Below are 20981 nucleotides of genomic sequence, written 5' to 3'. Positions count from 1 at the left end.
TAACCTACCCTCAGAGGGCATGCTCCCAGTGACAAAGCTAAATGATGGAGCCAATATTACAAGTCCAGTCGGCCTGACGCCATAGCCCATGCTTTCCCCATAGCAGATGGTCCCAATCATTGTATTATGGGATTGTCAATCTTGGCAGACACAAGCACGTGGATGGCAAAATAATATTAACAGATAGCTATTCCCAATGTAAGAATCCATGCCTCCCAAAAAATAAAGGATAGAAATAAGACCAGCCAACTATGGGAGAAGGAGCCAACACAATGGCTAGTCTTTATTGGAAAGAAGAAACTTCACAGCACATTTTGAGTAAGTTAGTGCAAAGGCTCAGTGGGCCAGCTGGTGAGGCACCAGCTTGTAATGGGTTCCACAGCTAGGGCATCGCTGGGCCTCGCCTTTGTGCAGCCAGAACCAGATGACGGTACTATTGTCCTCTTCACCTGAAAGGGAAAAGGTGGTTGAAGTCCATCCAACCTAGAAGTGGAGACTTTCAATATTAACCTCCTCCTCAGACACCTCTAAGACACAAAGTTATGGCTGACATCTTAAAGAGATCAATTCAAGCTCTCTCCTTCCCCACTTTTCAGATGAAGAAATGAGGCCCTGAGTTTACTTATGGGCTCACATCAGAGTCACTATTAGGTTCTAACAGTAGTTCTGCCTATGTAGAATCCCAAAGCATAGTCCATTCTGATATATAGCCCTAGTGCCTAAAATGGTATCTGGCAAAGAGGAAGTACAATAAATATTTTCTGGATGAATACTCCTTCATGCTGCATCCCCAGTGAGCTGGTATTACTGATGTTCTATGCCTCTTTACAGTAAGGACAACCTACTTAATTAATGAAGGTTACTGAAGTTTGAAAGGGCCAGGGGACCCTTAGAATAACTCATTTACACACATATCCCCTTTATACACACACACACCATACACACAAAAGATTTGAAACATCTTACTGACATCCTGTATAGAATACATTAAACAAATGGACAAAAAAATAGTAGTGAGGTACTTACAGATGCAGCCCACTATTCGCTTGTTGGTGATAGATGGGACTAAATTAGGGTCTTCCTTGGTGCCTGCAGCTGCCTTTGGGGCTAGCATATTGTATGGGTCCTGAAAAAGAATTAAGCCATTATGCCAAATGATCCCTACCCTCCAAAGGCTAGTGGTACTGTTCCCACACAAATCAGGTTCCCTATCTCAAATGCTACCAGAGAGGAGACCGTTCTGATCCCATCATCCAAGACCATGAACTCCATTGAAGGCACAGAAAGGAGCTTCTCACCAGTCCTTTCCGTGCAGCCATCATGACCTCCCTCTCCAGCCCAGTCGCCTGGTCATCATCAGTAGGAACACCACCTAAAGGAAAAAACGTGAATTATGATGTCTGAATTATCAAGACGAAAAATGCATTATACACGAACGTTTACATATAATTTACAAGCTCCTAAGGGCTACTCAAACACACTGTCTCCTAAGAACCACTGTCACGATCCCCAAAAGCGGCAGCACAGGGTAATAATCTTTTCTTCCTTCAACCACGGAGACCAATATTTCTACACATTTTTTCTAAAAGTAAGTCAGAGTCCTACTGGGGTTCATCCAACTTGAGGAGAGCGCGGGTCTGAAGCGCAGCTTAGCCTCTCCGCATCCCGGTTGCAACCCCTGTCCCCCAAGGTCACCCGGCGCCTCAGTTTAGGATTCTTCCGGAGCGGGGGTCAGTTCGGTGGGCGGCAGCACAAGCGGCCAGGAATAACAGGGAGAAGCCCGCCGAGCCTGAGGCACTGAGGGCCCCGGAGCAGTCACTGGGGCCCCGAGGAGCTGAACGGCCCGCCCTGCTTCGCTGCCCTGGCACCACCCCGGGAGGGCAACGGTGCCGGTCCCTGACGCGCCGGGCGGGCCGAGTACCTCCAGATGCCATGGTGCGCACCGCGGCGACTCCATTGGGACCGCGGGCCCTAAGGGCCTGCGCGGCCAGCGCTCCAACTCCGCGAAGTAACCTTGAAGCCATCACGCCCGCTACGAATAGCAGCACTTCCGGGAGCAGGCTCCGGAAAGAGGCGTGATTTCCGGGGCAGGGCTTCCCCCCAACCGGCTGTCGGACTTCCGCTTCCTCCAGGCCTGGAGCCCGCCCCCAGTCACGTGACTCTGGCCGGAGGCCAGGAGAGTCAGCGCGTGCTTGGTTCTCACTGCCGTCTTCCGCTGCTCGGTCCCGGAGGCACCCGGGCCGTCTCGGTATGAAACGTAGGCTTCTGGGGCTTTGCCCTTTACTAACGCTGGGGCAGCTCGTTTTGCGCCCTTGGGACTCCGTGGCCTCCTCCGTAGAATGAGGCGACCACAGTGGAGTTCCTGTGCGTGTTTCCTGCTAGTTGTGCTCTGTAAACGAGGAGGCTTCTTGATGGAACTTGTTAAGCCCGAGTCTGTCAAGAGACTTGCTGGACCCCCAAATGATTTAAATTTATTTTATTCTTTTCCCCCAAATGACTTAAATTTAGGAGCTAGCTCCTGAAGGCCACTGTGTTAACTGTTATGCGGGTTCGCCGGGCAGTGTGAGGCATCGCGAACTTGTTGCATTGGCCCAGTCTGTAAGAACTTGGGCAGGACCCACCCGCAGTCCTAGCATCAGTTTCCTGTTACAGTGGCGCTGAGATGATGAAGTCGTTGTGGGGATGAGGTCCAGGCTTGAGGTGGGACCGGGGAGGGGAAGGAGGATTGGGCCAGATTTAGGGCTCCTCCCAGGACCAAGACCTTTTTTGGTGATGTGGAGTGAGAGGGTGGGCTATACCCGGAGGTTATTAACCAAGGAACAAGTTAAGGGACGCTGTTGTGTCCTGACTTGTTATAATTTCAAATCCATGTTTTGAAAGCTTGTTTTGGACAAAGTTGTTTGTGGTTTGAACTCGTTTTGAAGTTGGGTATTAGGACTTAATGAACTCTCGCCCCTGGCGTGGAGAGGACTATTATGTCCTTGACACCGTTGTAACAGCAGTGGGTCCATCATGTAACAGATTTTTAAACATTAAAAACCAAGAGGTTTGACCAACACCTCGAGAGTGTTCAGTCTGGGCAAGGCTACTCTTTCTTGATCTAAATAGTTCTCTGAAGATCTTGAGACACTTTCTCCTGCCCTAGTGAGGCTACTTTTGGTCAGCAGTGGTGTTAAACCCTTGCAGCAGTCTTAGAGAAGGGGCATCTGTCCCGGCCTTGGCACTCGTAGGCAGTGGCACAATCCGTTTAGTGATCTCGTCGAAGCAGCACACCTTCCTGCCAACACTGGTGCCCTGGGAGTGAGGAACCTAAGCTGGAAGCTTTATCTAGCTTTTAGTTGGAAGGATTGACTCTACCCAGTGTGGAAAGGTATACCTCAACTAAATTTGGACTTTCATCTCCCCTTGCCTGGAACAATAGCGTAATTAACCTGTCACTGGTTTGAAGTATGTTATTTCTTTATTAGCTTATAAAGAGACATCCTTATGCTATTGGCTTGTGAAATATTATAAATTTTAATTCCCTCAATGAACCTGTATTAAATAAATCATTAGTAAAGACAGTCTGTCTCTGAGCATAATTTGCCCCAAACAAAATAGGGGAGCAAGAAGGGAAGTTGATAATGGGAAGTGGAGTCACTGAAGGTACCTGGGCCAGAGTTCTCTGGTTAAAACTGAAAACATCTTCCATAGCTCCCGTTGCCCGCAAGCTGAGGTGTGCAAGCTTCTTAGAAGGGTGGGCATTCAAAAGTGTAAACACTGCCCCTCATCGGCTGCTAGGACTTTGTTCACATTGTCAGTATAGCCCTATCTCAGTCTGACTCCATGGAATATGTTTCCCTACCAGATGGAGATTCCCTTCAGAGCAAGAATTATGCTCTATTCATCTTTGAATCCTCAAGTGCCTTCTAGAGGCCCGGCATGTAACAGGAGCAAGTAAATTTTAGTCACTTTACTTCTTGGAGAGATTATACAGAATAAGTTTTCTAGGGCTTCTCCTTGCCCAGTGAGGTCAATTTGAGGTACACTGGGGAGGGTTGAAGTCGCAGGTGTTTCCATCTGTCCGTGCAGGTTATATTTTCAAAAGGACCTGGTGGAGCATTCCTTCATGGGAGCACATTTGGTCTTCATGGGTGCCCCCTCCACCAAGCAAAAATGGTCTCTCTTCTGAGGCAAAGAATGTCTCGATCCTCTTGAAAGGTGGGTTTTGCTTTGAATGGCTTCCAGTGTTACTCCCTTCTCTCTTAACCTCCAGTGCAACTGCTCCAAATTAATTTGGGGAAAAAAAATTTCGTAAATCTTAGGAACGTTCCCCAAGAATCTAGGGTTGATTTGTACCTGTGGTTAAATGTTTAATGCTAGGGAAAAAGCATTGGTCTGAAATACAGGTGTCCTGGGATGGAACCGCACCAGTTAGCCTAGCCAGTTACTTTTCTTTTGGCCACCCATTTCCTCATCAATAAAATTGATTAGACTAGATTAGTATTTCTCAGAATCCTAGTCTCAGGAGATGCTGTCAGTAAAAAGGACTTGGGAAGTCCTGCATTTACTGAATTCCCTCTTGGAGATGCACATTCTAGCACATTAAAGGCTCTGATTAGGCCTGCAGCGAAGAATCCTGTTTAATTCACCTGTGGTTTAAGCCAGAGTTTTTCCATCTTCATTGACCCCTCTTTGCCAAGAAGCACCTAACCCAACTCTCAGCAGGCCAGTGAGAAATGCAGTTGTGAGGAGTTATGATTCCCTGCTGCCTGACCACAAGACTGGTTCACTCCAGGGTGCCTGGGTGGCTCAGTTGGTTAAGCGACTGCCTTCAGCTCAGGTCATGGTCCTGGAGTCCCGGGATCGAGTCCCGCATCGGGCTCCCTGCTCAGCGGGGAGTCCGCTTCTCCCTCTGACCCTCCTCCCTCTCATGCTCTCTGTCTCTCATTCTCTCTCTCTCAAATAAATAAATAAAATCTTTAAAAAAAAAAAAAAAAAAAGACTGGTTCACTCCAGTCTATGAAATGGAAATAAGGTTTATGCCCAATCATAGGACATTTTTGCAAGTCCTTATTCAGCTCACAAAGACCTGGGATTCTTCAGACTTTGCAGGTGAGCTCCTATGTCAGGACCAGTCTCTAAGCATCCCCACCCACGCCCTGCTGCCTCCAGCTCCCACTACCCTCTGCTCACACCCCTGCCCCCTAATGTCTCCTTGGGAAACAGTCTCCCCTACTCCGGCTCCATCATTGTCTTTGCCAAAATAAGAAACTTTCACTGAGTATTATGTTTTTACTTTATAGGATAATTTTTAGTGGTCAAAATACATATTGTAATAAGTCAAACATATATGATGAGTGAGGAAAAGGTTCAATATTAACAGTTTTGTGTTTTTCCATTTTTTTTTCCTTTCTCTATGCCAGGGTTTCTCAACTTCAACACTATTGATATTTTGGATTGGATAATTCTTTCCAGGGTAGGGTGCAGTCCTGTGTGCATTGTAGGATTTTTAGCATTTCTGCCATTAGCATTCCCCAGTGGTGACAACCAAAAATGTCTTCAGCCATTGCCATGTGTCCCCTGGAGGGCAAAATCACCCTGATTGAGAATCACTGCTCCATGCTCATATAGACATATTCAAACAAATGCACGTATAAGGGATGTTTCTTTTTTTTTAAGATTTTTTATTTACTCATTTGAGAGAGAGAGCAAGCAAGAGCATGAGCAGGGGGAAGGGGCAGAGGGAGAAGCAGGCTCCCTGCTCAGCAGGGAGCCCGATGTGGGGCTCGATCCCAGGACCCTGGGATCATGACCTGAGCCGAAGGCAGACGCTTAACCAACTGAGCCACCCAGGTGCCCCCTAAGGGATTTTTCTTAAAATATACAGATATATAAGTGAATATCAATTACAAAAATATATATTACCAGAAAATGTATTACCTATCCAGAAATGAAAAAAACATTTTTTAATTGGCTATTCATATTCTTACTAGGGGAGGTCCTTTATCTTATTGACTTGCAGAGACTCTTTGAATGTTAAGGAGGTTGTATTGAGTCCTTCCCATGGGCCAAGGCTGGTCCCTATTCAAAGGGAATAAAATGTGGCTTCTTCCTCAAATAGATCACAAGAAAGTGGAAGGGGTGAGAACTTGTTCTTAGTTTGGGCAGAGTTCTCACAAGCTTGAAAGAATGGGGTCATAAAAGGGACTTAATCTGCATTTCTGTTGCTCTGGCTGGGCCACAGAGACCCTGACCACTTACAAAGGCATGTGTAGGGCCAATTTTTAATTATAACGAGTGGGGTAAGGGGGAGACAGGTGCTGTGTGCAGGCCTGCTGGGATCCTGCTTCAGCCAGGGACAGCCCGGACCTCAAGGGCCACCTAAGGAGGCCTGAGGAAGGTGTGATAAAGTGGCTGAACCTCCTGCAGCCTGCTGGGAGCTAGGACTCTTCTGGCAGCAAAGCCAGGTCAGAACAAATGAAACGTTTTTGTGCAGATGCCACAAATCTGAAATGGGTCGCCTGGAACTGTGGTCAGCATGAGGCCTGGTGATCACTGGGGCTCAGAGGGATCAAAGGAGGATTCTTCTGTGTGTGTGTGTGTGTGCGCGCGCGCACGTGTGTGGGTGGGTGGGTGTGTGTGTAAGAAACAAAAGCACTGGTTGTGGTCAACCAGTGGGGCCGTACAGGAGCAAATGTGAATTGCCACCCTTCCTCTCCCAGAACCCTTCTCTCACCCCATAACCCTCTTCCCCATTCCACGGAGCCCCCTTTACCCTTCCAGAGAGGAACATAAGCTCCACCTGGGAAATCCTAATCTTCCTCTCTCCCCCCATGCCATCTCTTCCTTTCCCCTCTTCCCTTCATCTCCCTCCATCAGCATCCTGCTGGGCAGGCCCATGGGATCTGTTCTTCCTGGGTCAGTCAGGCCCCACTGACCCCCACAGAAGAGGTGAGTAAAGGGCTGTTTGCAGAGGGGTGGCGGGGTTTAGGCAGCCCCCAGGGATCTTGAGGACCAGGGACGGCCACCCTGGGCCCAATGGTATTTGCACCTGGGGAGTGCTGAACAGCAGGAGGAGCTGCTAGAGCCTTGGCAGAGAGGGTAGGGTGGAGGTGATTAGCAAAGTGACCCTAACCAGCAACCAGAGGGCAAGGGAGTCCCTCGATGCCACCTATGGATGACAGCCCCCCAGGCGAAGAGCAGGGGTGGAGGGGGATCCAGAGGGGCACACAGAGAGTGATCAGCATGGTTCTCTGCCTGGGATGATGTCCTGCTCAATGGTTCAACTACACTGTCATTCCCGGGTCCTTGCTCCGTTGTCCATGGTACCCAATGCTAAATATGCCCAACCATCTGTTTTCTGGGTTCCTTCTTCCAAGTTGGCAAGCACTGCCAGAGAAAATCGTACACCACGAGAGGCTTGTGACTGTCACTCTTGGCTGAACCCTCCATGTTGGGAGCTTGGTGGTTCTTTTCTTCACTGTGCCCTGCCCATCTTGTATTTCACTGAGAGTCAGCCTCCCTTCCCTCCTCTTCTTCACCCTCCTCCTCCGTTTCCTTCGTCCCCTCCCCCCTGGTCTTGGAGGAACAGGGTCTCTCCTCCCCAAGGCTGCCCCTTCACCTGCTGGGCTCTTCACCCTCTCCCTGCATCAGGCCCCTTCCCTTGGCTTCAAGGATGCTGAGACCCTAGCCTTTTCTCAGGTCAGTGCCTCTCCCATCCACTTCCAGACTTCTGGAAGAACAGCTCCCTCCCTGTGTTTGTCTACCTCTTCAGTGGCCACTTACGATGTCACCCAACCTACTGTTTGACCCCACTGTGCCCTGAAATTCTGTTGCTAAGTTCACCCTTGGCCCCCCATTTGCCAACCCCCAGACTCTGTTTATAACCTCATTCTTTTAGACATCTTCCTGTTGTTAGCTGCCTTGTCCTTGCCTTCACTCAAACTAAGCTTCCTCTACCTTGCCTTTCAGTCTCTTGGCTCTTCTTCCTCCACTGGAGGTTGATCTCCAGGGACCATTTCTGTCATTCAGGCCTTACCAGAGCCCTCGTTCCACTCCCAGCCCGCCTCCCCAGCTAAACTGCCTACCCCCATCTCCACCTTTCTCTGTTCCTTCAGTACTCAATCAGATATACTGCCAAGAAAACCCTTTGTATGGCCCTCAAGGTTCTCCTCAGGCTGGCTGTCACCTACGAGTTCTGTCCTTCCCCACTGATCACTGACAATCCAGTCTTCAAACACACCATTTACATTCATGCCTTCGCACATTCTATTCCCTTTTCCTTGAATGCTTCTCCTTCTTTTGGAAACGAGTTGGTATTCCAACTCCAACTCCAAGACTGTGGGCAAATGTTATCTCGTCTGTGAGGTCATCAGACTTCCACCCACGGGGTTGTTATCCCACTTGTGTGTGCTCCTAGAGTACTGGGCCTGCTTCCATTAGGAGATTGATTACACAGCGTAATTACCTTTTTTTGTGTGTTTTGCATCTGGGCAGCCAATGCGTGATAGCTGCTTGGTGTTTGTTGAATGACTACTGAATGGATGGATGCATTACACAGGACAATTGTTTATCTGTGTTTTGCTGTACCTGGTTATTGAAATTTTTCTTAATTTTGTTACATAATGTCCTTGTATAAGATCCTATATGAGAAGTTACTTTTGTAATTGAAAATAAGGAAAAACTTTTATTTCCTTCTACCATAGAGACTCTGTATTATATAGAGAAGCATGTAGACCCTTGTGCCCATGCCCCTCCCACACACACACTTATTTCTTGCTTCCAAGAAGCTCAGAGACAGGCTTAATATTCATTCACATAATCACATTAGCCCCTCTGGCCAAAATGTGGCTCTTCCTTCTCTTTGTGGTTTTGATTCTTTTTTTAATCTTTTCTCCAATACCTCTTTTGAAATCAAACAGTGGAGTATGGAAGAAAAGGTATACACTGCGGGGTCAGAGAAACATGGATTCAGAAGGTCTTGCAACTAGCAGCTCTATAACTTGGGCAAATTAACCTCTCTGAACCTCCAATTTCCCTTTTGTAGGGTCATTAAAAAGGATTGAATTACAATGTATATAGTGCATGTAGCACTTGCTAGATGATCAATAAAAGATAAGTACATAAAAAAAGATAATTACATGAAGGAGAATAAATGAATAAAATAATTGAAAGTGTCCCTCCAGGCTGGCCGATGGAAGTCGGGGTCCTGGGAAGGAGCAAGGCCAACTTGCCTAAAGCCCCTCTCCCCTGAGTCAATCCCAGCTCTAGGGTCACTATTCAAAGGACTCTTGGGAACACAGCTTTTTAACCGGGCTAAGATATCAAGTCACCACATAGCATGTGGTTCTGCAGAGCAGGGGTTGAAGGAACAAGAGATCCTAGGAGGAGGAGGAGACTGAGCTCAGTTGACATGACCGGGCCCAGAGGAGGGCCTCTATTGCAGTCCCTGAGCCACCTGAGGCAGCCCTGTTGGCCAAACCTCCTTTTCTCTCCTTCCAAAGTCCTCTGGTTATTGAAATGTGGAGGAATGTGGAGGGCCTCAAGGACACAGGGCCTCAACACAAAGAAGTGAGAACAACAGGTACTAAAATGAGAGCAAAACTCTGGGAGACGTGGGGAAAGACAGGCCAGTAGCAATGAGAGCCCTGGGCTTAAATGTGGTCTCTCATAGCCCAATGTGTGGCCCTGGGCCAGGCAGGTGGCCTTCAAGCCTCAATTTCTTCCCTGGAAAATGAGAGTAGTCAAAGTGCCCTCCAGCTCACAGTGAAGATGGAATGAGCTAATGTTGGTGGAAGCGTTTGTATCCTGAAAAAGGATTATTCTTCTGCAGGCGCCTGGGTGGCTCAGTTGGTTAAGTGTCTGCCTTCGGCTCAGGTCACAATCTTAGGGTCCTGGGATCTCAGGGTCTTGGGATAGAGCCCCACATCGGGCTCTCTGCTCATTGGGGTCTGTTCTCCCTCTCACTCTCTCTGTGCTCTCTCCTCTCCTTCCATCCCCCTCTCTCTCTCAAATAAATAAAATCTTAAAAAAGAAAAAGAATTATTCTTGTATAGGTTAATATTTTCAACTTTGCCTGGGGCTGGCTCACTCGGTCTCTTCATATTAAACTTTTAAATGACGCTCATTAAAATGAATCTACCTATGTATGTTTAAAACATTTAAAATGGCAGGAATAAAAAAAAAATTTTAAATAAAAAAATGGCAAGCATTCTCCAAAGAACAGGAAGGAGTTCAGATGGGCTTTCAACCTCTTCAATATCCCTTTTAACAAATGGAAGTCAGATGAATAAATGAGCCAAACTCCTAGCAGAGCTGATCAAAGGAAGTAAAGGTCAAGTTAGCAGTGTTGCTAGGAAGGCCTTCCAACACACCAAGGCCTCTGCCTTCTCTCCCTCATGTCCTGGCCCCGGAAGAGGGGCTCCCTCAGGGTATATGGGCTTAGCTAGAGTGCCCGCGGTAGCTTTGGCCAGCTCAGCACAGCTCTACCGCCCTCCTGCCTGGAAAACCACGCAGGAGGACGATTAATTAGCTATTCATGATGCCTAATTAAAAATCAGTGCCCCAGAAGAGTAGGATATGAGTTTTAATTGATGACAGGACGGGCTGAGGATGACGAGAAATAATGTGTGTAAATGGCCTAGCTCGGGGCCAGGCACAGGGTGAGGGCTCGACCAATTTGTCGAGTGTGAATCTGCCGGGGCCGACATCCTCCAAAGCGCGCGCGCACAGCCGCACACACTCACACACACTCAGCTACACATGCCTAGGACAGACACATCTGTTCTCAAAGCAAAACGCGGTGAATAATAATCACGGACGGTGGTTATAAGAGGAGCGCTCTCAACACACAACACGGTCAGTGTCTTTACTTGGCAAAGATCTCAAGTGGTCTGATGGTGGAGAGGCCTCCGTGGGCCAGGGTTCAAATCTTGGCGTCGCCCTCTTCTGTCGGTGTGGCTTGGCAAGTGGCCCTTTCCCTCTGGGCCTCCCTGTCCTCATCGGTCTGGAAGCCCTGGTCCCCAGGTGAGGATCCCGCGACTTTACTGCGCGTAAAGTGGGGGGCGCACATCAAAAGCTCAGAGAGGTGAGCGGGTGCTGGGCGTGGCCCTAGGGCCTCTGCGGCAGGAGCACCGCCCACCCGTGGGCTTCCGGCGCTGCGCATGCCGTGCACGTGGGTGCGCACGTGGCGGGGGTTGGGGGCGCCGGCGACGGCGCGCACTCTCGGATGCTGGACGGCTGTTACCTGCCCAGGTGCAACCTGCCGGTGCAACGTTGGGGACGCGGGAAGGCCCCTGCGGCCTTGAAGGTAGGAACCCGCTCCTCTCCCCAGCCCGGTCTTCCGTCGTTCCAGCCCCACCGTCCTCCTCCAGGCCTGTGCCCGGGCTTCTGCACCCCCCCCCCCCCGGGCCTCTTAGCCCTGCCCTGCCCGCCCAGCTAGGACTGCCGACTGTCCCAAGGTAGGTCAGATCTGGCACAGCCGCCCGCCTCCTTGTTTGCGCTCTCATGGATTTCCCGGTTCAACACGTGTGCTTGCGTGTTACTCCAACCCGGGCGCCTTGCTGGACCCAGGGCTGGCCCTACTCTCCTGGGTGGAAGTGTCTCCAAAGCATCGTTTGCTTTGTTGGGACGGAACTGTCTTCAAACTAACTTGAGAATTGGTTTACGTTTTGGTTGATTTGGTGGTTTTGTGTGTGTGTGTTTTTCCAGTGTTTCCCTAGGGCACAAAGGGTAGCTGCTATTTTCTTTCCAGAAAGGCTCTCTGTTCCCAGCCCATGCCTAGTTTGATGGATGTGCAGTTTATAATACTGGAGACTGTTTGACTTTTCTTTGTGGATAAAACTCATTTCATCTTTCAGATTGCGAGCTGAGGCCGTGCTAACCAGAGCCTCTGCCCTCACTAACATTCCTAAGCTATTAAATATTTGTTTAAAAGGATGGACATAAAGCATGGTGTTAGGAGTAAGGCATCTTGAAAAAAGCGATATTCATAAAAACAGGGCTGTTGTCATAGTCTCAGTTAATCTTGGATCCTTTTTTTTTTTTAAATCAAGGCTCGAAGCATTTTGGATTCCATAATTATCTGACCTCATGGCTACACTTTAAGACAGGTTATTTTATTTTTCTTGTAGGGAGGAAAGCAAAAGAACAAAAAGTGGGACAACATGTTGAAATCACACCGTGGGACAGCGATGGAGAGTGGGAGGGTTGCGGAGGGAGGCTGAACGTTCCAGGCTTTGAGCTTGGGTTTGCAGGATTTCGGGGTTTGCAGTGGGATGAGGTGGGCAGATGGAGTTGCAGTCCCTGGGCTGGATGGGAGAGGAGGGAGCATGGTGAAACCAGATGGCTTCACATCTTAGCCTGGAAAGGATATGAGTGCGATGGAGGAGGAAGAGGTCCTGGCTGGTTGGTGTTGGGGGGCTTGGGAGGGAGAGGACAGAAGAAGTAAAGTTTAGATGTTGAGTGTGTTTCCCCATTTGACTGGGATGGCCTTTTGTCTCCTCCTGTGTTCCTGTCTCAACACCTAGCGCACAGCACTTGGAGCATGTCAGATTAACCAGAATGATCATTTCTGATTGATTCCTGGGTGCGTCTTTGTTGACATGTTAACAGCTATTGAAGTTGGGCTGTGTTGTCTTCCTCTGTGTCGTTGTTCACTTGGCAGCTTTTTGTCTTTCTTGGTGGCATAGAAAGTCATGATGCTTGGGGCACCTGGCTGGCTCAGTCATTAAAGGATGCAACTGTTGATCTCAGGGTTGTAAGTTCGAAACCCACGTTGGGTGTAGAGATGACTTAAAAATAAAATCTTTGGGTGGAAAAAAAAAGTCATGATGCTCTTAAAATTGTGGCATCCCAGCTCTGATGAAGTACTATAGCCAGCTGTGGCCTTGGTCCAGCAATTACAGGTTTCAGAGTTGGGGACTCGGGCAGAAAAGATGACCTTTTATCAGACTGTACCCTTCTACTGTGGTTCATTTCTTCTTTGAAAATGCTAATGTTTTCAAGGAACATGACAGAGGGGGTTGATAAAAACAAGAACAATGGATACAAGTATGAAAAATATATTACTTTGTGGGTTGGAGAGAGAAGAAGTAGCTGGTTGATGTGTCTCCTTTCCTGGCAAAATTGGACCACCATATAACCACTGGTAGATGGATACCTTTGAGTGAAATGTGCTTTGCCACAGCCAGGCTTAGCCGCCCACTGGGCAGGCAGCCCTCCCCCTTGAGACTGCTCATGACCAGCCAGTCTGAATACAGCTGTTGGAACTGTGGGGCCCATGCTCCACCATCCATTGGAGTCTTGGTGACCCTGGGTCTACCCCTGGCAGAAACCTCCCATTGCTGTAAGCTCTCAAGGGCAGAGGCCATATTTTACCCATCCTTGGTTCCCCAGTGCTCAGCACAATGCCTGATGCATCAGACATGCTAAGGTGGGTCTTGCTGAGTAAAACTCTGCTGGACAAGTTGAGGCAAGTTGTCTTCCTGGTGCTTCAGTCAAAGTCTTCATCTTGCAGGGATCATGTTCTAGGTGAAGGTTCCCTTCTCAGTCCTCAGTCATCTGTGCAGCTGCCCTGTGAGTTATTGGATTTGTGAGCTAACCTGCAGAGTCTGCATTTCTCACCCTTGGCTTGAAGGATGAGCTTTTGGGACTCTGTCCACTTATAAATTGGAATCTGCTTATATGTCAACTCACTTGGTGACTTTGCTTCCAGAGAGCCTCACTAGTTAACCCACAGGATATTAGGATCTCTATGGATTGATTGTGCTGGGTCTGCTGCTTAAGCAGGTGAGCAGGTCCCAGCCTCCAGAAAGCTAGAAAGGTGAGTGAGAATCTCCTGGAAAGAAAAGGGCAAAGTTCACCTTCTGCTTTGTCTCCAGAGAAGACACAGGCTGAACCCCAGGGGCCCTCAGGATCTGCAGGACTTGACCCCTGCTCCCCATTCTAGGTGCTCCTTCTAGAATGAGATGCTTTGAACATGCAAAACATCTTTTCTCAGCCTGCACCAAGATGGTCTGGGGGTGGTTTGCACAGAAGTGGAGACTTGTAGGAGAGTTCCTTTTCTGTCTTCTTTGGCTGACTCTCAGGCTCCCGGGGGGTGGCTGCACTTTGCTTGAGAATGCCACCACCACCAGTTTGCCGGTTTTATTTTTTTTAATCTTTCAAGGTGACTTTGGGGGTATTTTTACAGATAAATGTCTGGTGATCTTCTGGATTTCAGTTGGATTTGTGAGAAATCCTGATTATCGCTGTAAGATTTTTTGAAAAATTTGAAGGTATTAAAAACAAAAACCAGTTTTCATCACTTCATAAAAATTATTTCAGGCAAGAATCATGAACAGAATAACACTGTATGTTAACTATCCTGGAATTAAAATTTTTAAAAAGAATCATCAATGGATGGTAAAACTAGGAAATGAAAGTAGGACGAGAAACAGGATATTTACATAATCTCAAAGCATCTTCCCGTAAGACACTAAGGGAAACAAAGGGAAAAACAGTGATATTACAGTGGAGAAACCTGGCAGATACTGCCTTAACCAAGTGATTAAAATTAGCAACAGCAGTAGAGACAAATCACCATCATGTGCCTTCTGATATGATGTACTGAGAACTCAGCATCACATCTGTGTATTCTTGCTCCAAACACATAACCTGAATCTGATCATGAGGAAATGTCACATAAACCCAAATGTATAGAGTCTACAAAGTAACTGGCTTATACTCTTCAACAGTGTCAAGACCATACATACATACACACACACACACGCACGCATGCACCCCGACATGCACACGGGATAATTAATGATAAACCAAATATAGTGAAATGTTGACATGGGGGAATTTTGATACAGAGCATATGGACTTTTTTTGTGTTGTTTTTGCAATATGGGGTATGTCTGAAATTATTTCAAAGAAGTAGAAAAGGTTTTCACTTTTTTTCTAATAAGAATTATGGATGTGGGAACAACTAAAATATGTTATATGTACTTGACAGGGAGAGCTTGACAAATCTAAATAGTTTTTGTAGTATGGTAACATCAAAATTTTGTGTATCCTGGTAGACAGCCAAAAGAAATGAGTATTTATATCCTTCAAAAGACGTGTACAAGAATATTCATAGGAACTTTATTCATAATACCCTGAAATAAGAAACAATCCACATGTCCATCAGAAGGAGAGTGGATAAATAAGTTGTGTTGTAGTCATATGATGGAATACAGTCATGAAAATGAACGAAGAGCTGCAACATGCAACAACGTGGATGAATCTCACACACGTGATGTTGAGCAAATTATAATCAGACACAAAAGAGCACCAAATATATGCTTTCATGCATATAAAGTTCAAAAACAGGCAAAATAATTGATGGTGTTACAGGCACAGTATTGTTACCTTTGGGGGTTATTGACTGAAAAAGGTATGAGAGATCCCTCTAGGGTGTGAGAGATGTTCAGTGTCTTGATCTAGGTAGTATACACACACACACACACACACACACACACACAAGTTGACCCTTAAACAACATGAGGGTTCAGTCATCAACTTCCTGCACAGTCGAAAATCTGCATATAACTTTTGGCTTCCTAAAAACTTCACTACTAATAGCCTTTTGTTGACTGGAAGCCTTACCGTTGACATAGACAATTGATTAATATATATTTTGTATGTTATCTCTATCATATACTGTTTTCTTACAATGAAGTAAGCTAGAAAAAAGAAAATGTTATTAAGAAAATCACAAGGAAGAGAAAATTTATAGTACTGTACTGTGTTTATAGAAAAAACCCACGTCTAAGTGGACCCACGTAATTCAAGCCCATGTTGTTTAAAAGTCAACTATATGTACATTTGTATACATGTGTATAAATTCATCAAGCTGAATGGTTAAGATTTGTGCACTTTCTCTAAGTTACACATCAATAAAAATTAAAATGTGTCTTGTGAGGGCTATAGATCCAAATGTGAATTGTAAAATAATAAAAATTCTAAAAGTTGACATGAGAATATGTTCATGACTTTGAGATGGGGAAGATTTCTTAAACAGGACACAGAACACACTAATCATAGAAAAAAATGTTGATAAATTAGATTACATTGAACTTAAGACTTTTTTCTTTATAAAGACACACCATTAAGAGAGTAAAAAGACAAGCCATACAGTGGAAGAAAATATTTATAACACACAAAACTGACAGGGTTCATCTTGAGCATATATAAGAATGCCCACAGATCAAGAAATGTTAAGGACAACTCAGTAGAAATTGGGCAGCAGGTACTTTATAAAAGAAGATATCCAGGTGGACAGCACAATATGAAAAAAATGTCCAATCCCATTAGAATCAGGAAAATGAAAATTTATAATAAAAAATGCAATGAGGGGCACCTGGGTGGCTCAGTCGTTAAGCGTTTGCCTTCGGCTCAGGTCATGATCCCAGGATCCTGGGATCGGGCCCCGCATTAGGCTCCCTGCTCAGCGGAAAGCCTGCTTCTCCCTCTCCCACTCCCCCTGCTTCTGTTCCTTCTCTTGCTTTGTCTCTGTCAAATAAATAAATAAAATCTTTAAAAAAAAAAAATCCAATGAGAAACCAGTACATACCTACTAGAATGGTAAATGTTTGAAAGACTGATGGTCTCAGGTGTTGGCAAGGATAGGATGAGGAGAACTGGCAAATGGCATACAAAGGGTAAGTTCATGCTACCACTTCGAAACTGTTTGACCTTATCTACCATAAATGAGCATACCTATTCCTGTGACCCATCAATTTGACAGCTAGGTGCACTCCCATCAGAAATGTGTGTGATTGGGTGTGTGTACAAAAGGCAAGTATAACAATGTTTTTAGAAGCATTATTCATAATTGTCAAAAACTAGAAACAATGAAGATGTCTTCCAACAAAAGAGTTAAGCCTATATTCATGCAACAGAATACCACACAGCAATGAAGATGAACACACGAACGTAACAGTGGACAAAAGAAGCCAGACAAAAAAAAGAATCATAATGTGTGATTCCGGTTATGCATTATTCAAAAAACAGGCAAAACAAATCTGTGGTGTTTAGTTTTGTTTGGGGGGCAGAGGGTGGGAGTGCTGACTGGAAGGGAGCATGGAGAGGACTCTGGGGTGCTGGTATATGTCATCTTTTTTATTTTGGTAATGGTTACCTAGGGGTGTTCACTTTGTGAAAATTCATCTAGGTGTATTCTTACCCTGGTATACTTTTCTGTACGCACATTTGCTTTAAAGTTGATTAATTTGATTTACATTTAGCATAGTGCTGCTCGGTATATTGCATATCAATATGGACTGAATTGTGTCTTCCCCCAAATTCATACATTGAAGCCATAACCCACAATAGGATTGTATTCAGAGATGGGGCCTTATGGGAGGTAATTAGGGTTAGATGAGGTCTTGAGAGTGGGACCCCATGATGGGATTAGTATCTGTATAAGAGGAAGAAGCCGGCACACAATTCTCTCTTTCCCACAAGCACACCAAAGAGAGGTCCTGTGAACCAGCAGTCAAGTAGTCTCCCACAAACCATGAGAAAAGGCCTCAGAAAGAGACCTGTCTTGCCAGCACCTTGATTTGGGACTTTCAGCCTCCAGAACTATGAAAAATAAATCTGTTGTTTGAGCCACCTAGCCCATGGTACAGGCATACTTTGTTTTATCGTACTTTATTGTGCTTCACAAATAATGCTTTTTTTTTTTTTTTAACAAATTAAAGGTTTGTGGCAACCCTGCCTTTAGCAAGTCTGTTGGGGCCATTTTCCCAATAGCATTTGCTCATTTTATGCCTCTGTGTCACATTCTGGTAATTCTCATAATATTTTGAACTTTTTCATTATTATTATTATATTTGTTATGCTGATCAGTGATCTTAGATGTTAACTATTGTAATTGTTTTGGGCGCCATGAATCTCACCCACATAAGACAGCAAACAATAAATGTTATGTGTGTTCTAACTGTTCCATGAACCAGTCATTCCCTCATCTCTCTCCCTCTCTCTTCGTAAGGCCTCCCTATTCCCTGAGACACAGAAATATTGAAATTAGGCCAATTAATAACCTTATAATGGCCTCTAAGTTTTCAAGTGAAAGGCATAGTTGCACGTCCCTCACTTTAAATCAAAGCTAGGAATGTTTAAGCCTAGTGAGGAAGGCCAAAAACTCCAAACAGCCAAGTCGTGAATGCAAAGGAAGAGTTCTTGAAGGAATTTAAAATCACTACTCCAGAAAGAAAGTGAAAGAGCCTTATCGCTGATCTGGAAAAAGTTTGAGTGGTCTGGATACAAGATCAAACCATCCGCAACATTTGCTTAAACCAAAGCCTAATCCAGAGCAAAGCCCTAACTCTCTTCAATTCTGTGAAGGCTGAGAGAGGTGAGGAAGCTGCAGAAGAAAAGTCTGAAGCTGGCAGAGGTGGGTTCATAAGGTTTAAGGAAATAAGCTGTCTCCATGACATCAAAGTGCAAGATGAAGCAGCTAGTGCTGATGCAAAAGCTGCAGGAAGTCATCCAGAAGATCTAGCTCGGATCATTAATGAAGGTGGCTACACTAAACAAGAGATTTCCAATGTAGACAAAACAGCCTTCCATGGAAGAAGATTCTATCCAGGACTTTAATAGCTAGAGAGGAGAAGTCAATGCCTGGCTTCAAAGCTTCAAAAGACAGGCTGACACTCTTGTAAGAGGCTAATGCAGTTGGTGGTTTTAAGTTGAAGCCAATGCACATTTACCATCCCCCAAATCCTAGGACCCTTAAGAATTATGCTAAATCTACTCTGCCTGTGTTCTAGAAATGGAACAACAAAGCCTGCGTGACAACACATCTGTTTACAACACGGTGTACTAAATACTTTAAAACCCCCAGTGTTGATACCTGCTGTTCAGAAAGAAAGATTCCTTTAAAAATATTACTGCTCATGGACAGTGCACCTGGTCACCCCAGAGTTCTGATGGAGATGTTCAATGAGATTAATGTTTTCCTACTTAACATCCGTTTTGCAGCCCATGGATCAAGGAGTAATTTTGACTTTCAAGTCTTATTGCATAAGAAATACGTTTTGTAAGGTTATCATTGCCACGAATAGACAGTGATTCCTCTGATGGATCTGGGCAAAGTAAATTGAAGACCTTCTGGAAAGGATCCATCATTCTACATGCCGTAAGAACATTCATGATGCATGGGAAGAGGTCAAAATATCAGCTTTACCAAGAGCTTGGAAGAAGTCAATTCCAACCCCCACGGATGACTTTCAGGGGCTGAGGACTTCAGTGGAGGAAGTAACTGCAGATGAGGTGGAAATGGCAAGAAAACCAGAATTAGAAATGGAGCCTGAAGATGTGATAGATTACTTTGAGTCTTAAAAACTTGAAAGGATGAGAAGTTCCTTCTTATTGATGAGCAAAGAAAGTAGTTTCTTAAGGTGGCATCTACTCCTGGCAAAGATGATGTGAAGATTTTTAAAACATCAACAGAGGATTTAGAATATTTTTTTTAAAGATTTTATTTATTTATTTGACAGAGAGAGAGCACAAGTAGGCAGAGAGGCAGGCAGAGGGAGAGGGAGAAGCAGACTCTCCACTGAGCAGGGAGCCCGACGCGGGGCTCGATCCCAGGACCCTGGGATCATGACCTGAGCCGAAGGCAGCCGCTTAACCGACGGAGCCACCCAGGCGCCCCCAGAGGATTTAGAATATTACATAAATTTACCATCAACTAAGCAATGGTAGGGTTTGAGAGGACTGACTCCAATTTTGAAAGAAGTTCTACTTTGGATAAAATGCTGTGAAACAGCATTGCGTGCTGCAGAGAAATAGCCTACGAATGGAAGAGTCAATTGATGCGGCAGACTTCGCTGTTATCTTATATTAAGAAATTGCCACAACCTCTCCAGGCTTCAGCAACCACCACTCTGATCAGTCAGCAGCCATCAACATTAATGCAAGACCCTCCACCAGCAAAACAGTGGACTTGCTGGAAGCTCAGATGATGGTTACCAGTAAATTATTTTTTAACCAAAGTATGTACGTTGTTTTTTCAGACACTGCTATTGCACATTGAATAGACTACAGTATAGTGTAAACATGACTTTTTTATGCCCTGGGAAACCAAAAAACCCATTGGATTCACTTTATTGCAATATGCACTGTATTGCAGTGGTCTGGAACGGAACCCGCAATATCTCTGAGGTAGGCCTGCATTTTGCTATGGCAGCCCAGGCAGACTGAAGTACACAGACATGTATAGTAGCATCAACCACCTAATTTTCTGAGAATCCATTCTGCGCTGGACCCTGGGCTGGGCACTGGGATACAGAGACAAGGCTTCGTCTGTGCACTTAAGTGACTCAAGAGGGACCAAGTCATCAGTGTGGTAAAAATACATGAAGTGTTGTGCGGGTGAAGAGGAGGGGCCGAGAAATGGTAAGTTTCCTCAGGCAGCAATGACACATTTACTCCTCTTTTGTTCTTGAAAGTGCTCCTCCGTCTTGTGCTCCATCTGAAGTGGTGACCTGCTGAACTTTCAGAAACCAGAGTGCGCTGCTTTTCATGATCTTGAGGAACAGCCAAAACTGGAATGGCAAAACCCGTCCACTCCGGAGCGGAACAAAGACCGGGGTTGTGTTTCCACACTCAGTGGGTTCTGCATTTTCAGGAGGACATAAAAGCACTTGTGCTCAGAAAAGAAACCGATATTTACTCTTGAAAAAGAGTAAATATCCTTCCCTCCCACCCTCCCCAGTTGCACACAGCTTTTACTGCATGGACTTGGTCTCAATGCATCAGCAGTTTCTGATTCTTTTTATATTTTATCATCTCTGTGGACTTCTCAACACTGCAACGTTTGCTTGGGTTAGGGCGGTTTTCCTGTCTTTGGCAAATGTTCCAGACTCGACTTGGTATACTTTAAGTTCCCCCAAAGAAAAGGGTTTTTTAAAAAGCAGCCTTAAGAGGCGCCTGGGTGGCTCAGTCGTTAAGCGTCTGCCTTT

General features: G+C 45.7%; 2 protein-coding genes across 2 annotated transcripts in view; one reads left to right on the top strand and one right to left on the bottom strand.

Annotated features, from left to right (window-relative positions):
• Positions 1 to 250: 250 nt before the first annotated feature.
• Positions 251 to 2081, bottom strand: COX5B (cytochrome c oxidase subunit 5B). The gene is made up of 4 exons (XM_036073776.2): positions 1922 to 2081; positions 1299 to 1372; positions 1027 to 1126; positions 251 to 449 (listed from the first exon to the last, which is right to left on the bottom strand). The coding sequence occupies exons 1-4, from the start codon at positions 2022 to 2024 to the stop codon at positions 337 to 339; spliced, it is 390 nt and encodes a 129-aa protein (XP_035929669.1). The 5' UTR covers positions 2025 to 2081; the 3' UTR covers positions 251 to 336.
• A 40-nt stretch (positions 2082 to 2121) lies between these two features.
• FAM178B (family with sequence similarity 178 member B) overlaps positions 2122 to 20981 on the top strand; it is a 113063-nt gene continuing 94203 nt past the window's right edge. The window contains exon 1 of the mRNA XM_078056637.1: positions 2122 to 2248. The gene's annotated coding sequence lies outside the window, so the exon portion shown is untranslated. The remainder of the gene's footprint in view (positions 2249 to 20981) is intronic.

Source organism: Halichoerus grypus, chromosome 10 (assembly GCF_964656455.1).
Source record: "Halichoerus grypus chromosome 10, mHalGry1.hap1.1, whole genome shotgun sequence".
In the NCBI taxonomy this organism is placed as follows: Eukaryota; Metazoa; Chordata; class Mammalia; order Carnivora; family Phocidae; genus Halichoerus; species Halichoerus grypus.
The sequence above is the reverse complement of the archived record's forward strand: the minus strand, read 5'-3'. Positions and strand labels throughout refer to the sequence as shown.

Coding starts and splice junctions, on each gene's coding strand:
- COX5B (XM_036073776.2), bottom strand. CDS start 2,024: ATGGCTTCAAGGTTACTTCGCGGAGTTGGAGCGCTGGCCGCGCAGGCC. Junction 1,127..1,298: donor TGGCTGCACGGAAAGGACTG/GTGAGAAGCTCC, acceptor ATTCTTTTTCAG/GACCCATACAATATGCTAGC. Junction 450..1,026: donor GCGAATAGTGGGCTGCATCT/GTAAGTACCTCA, acceptor TTTCCCTTTCAG/GTGAAGAGGACAATAGTACC.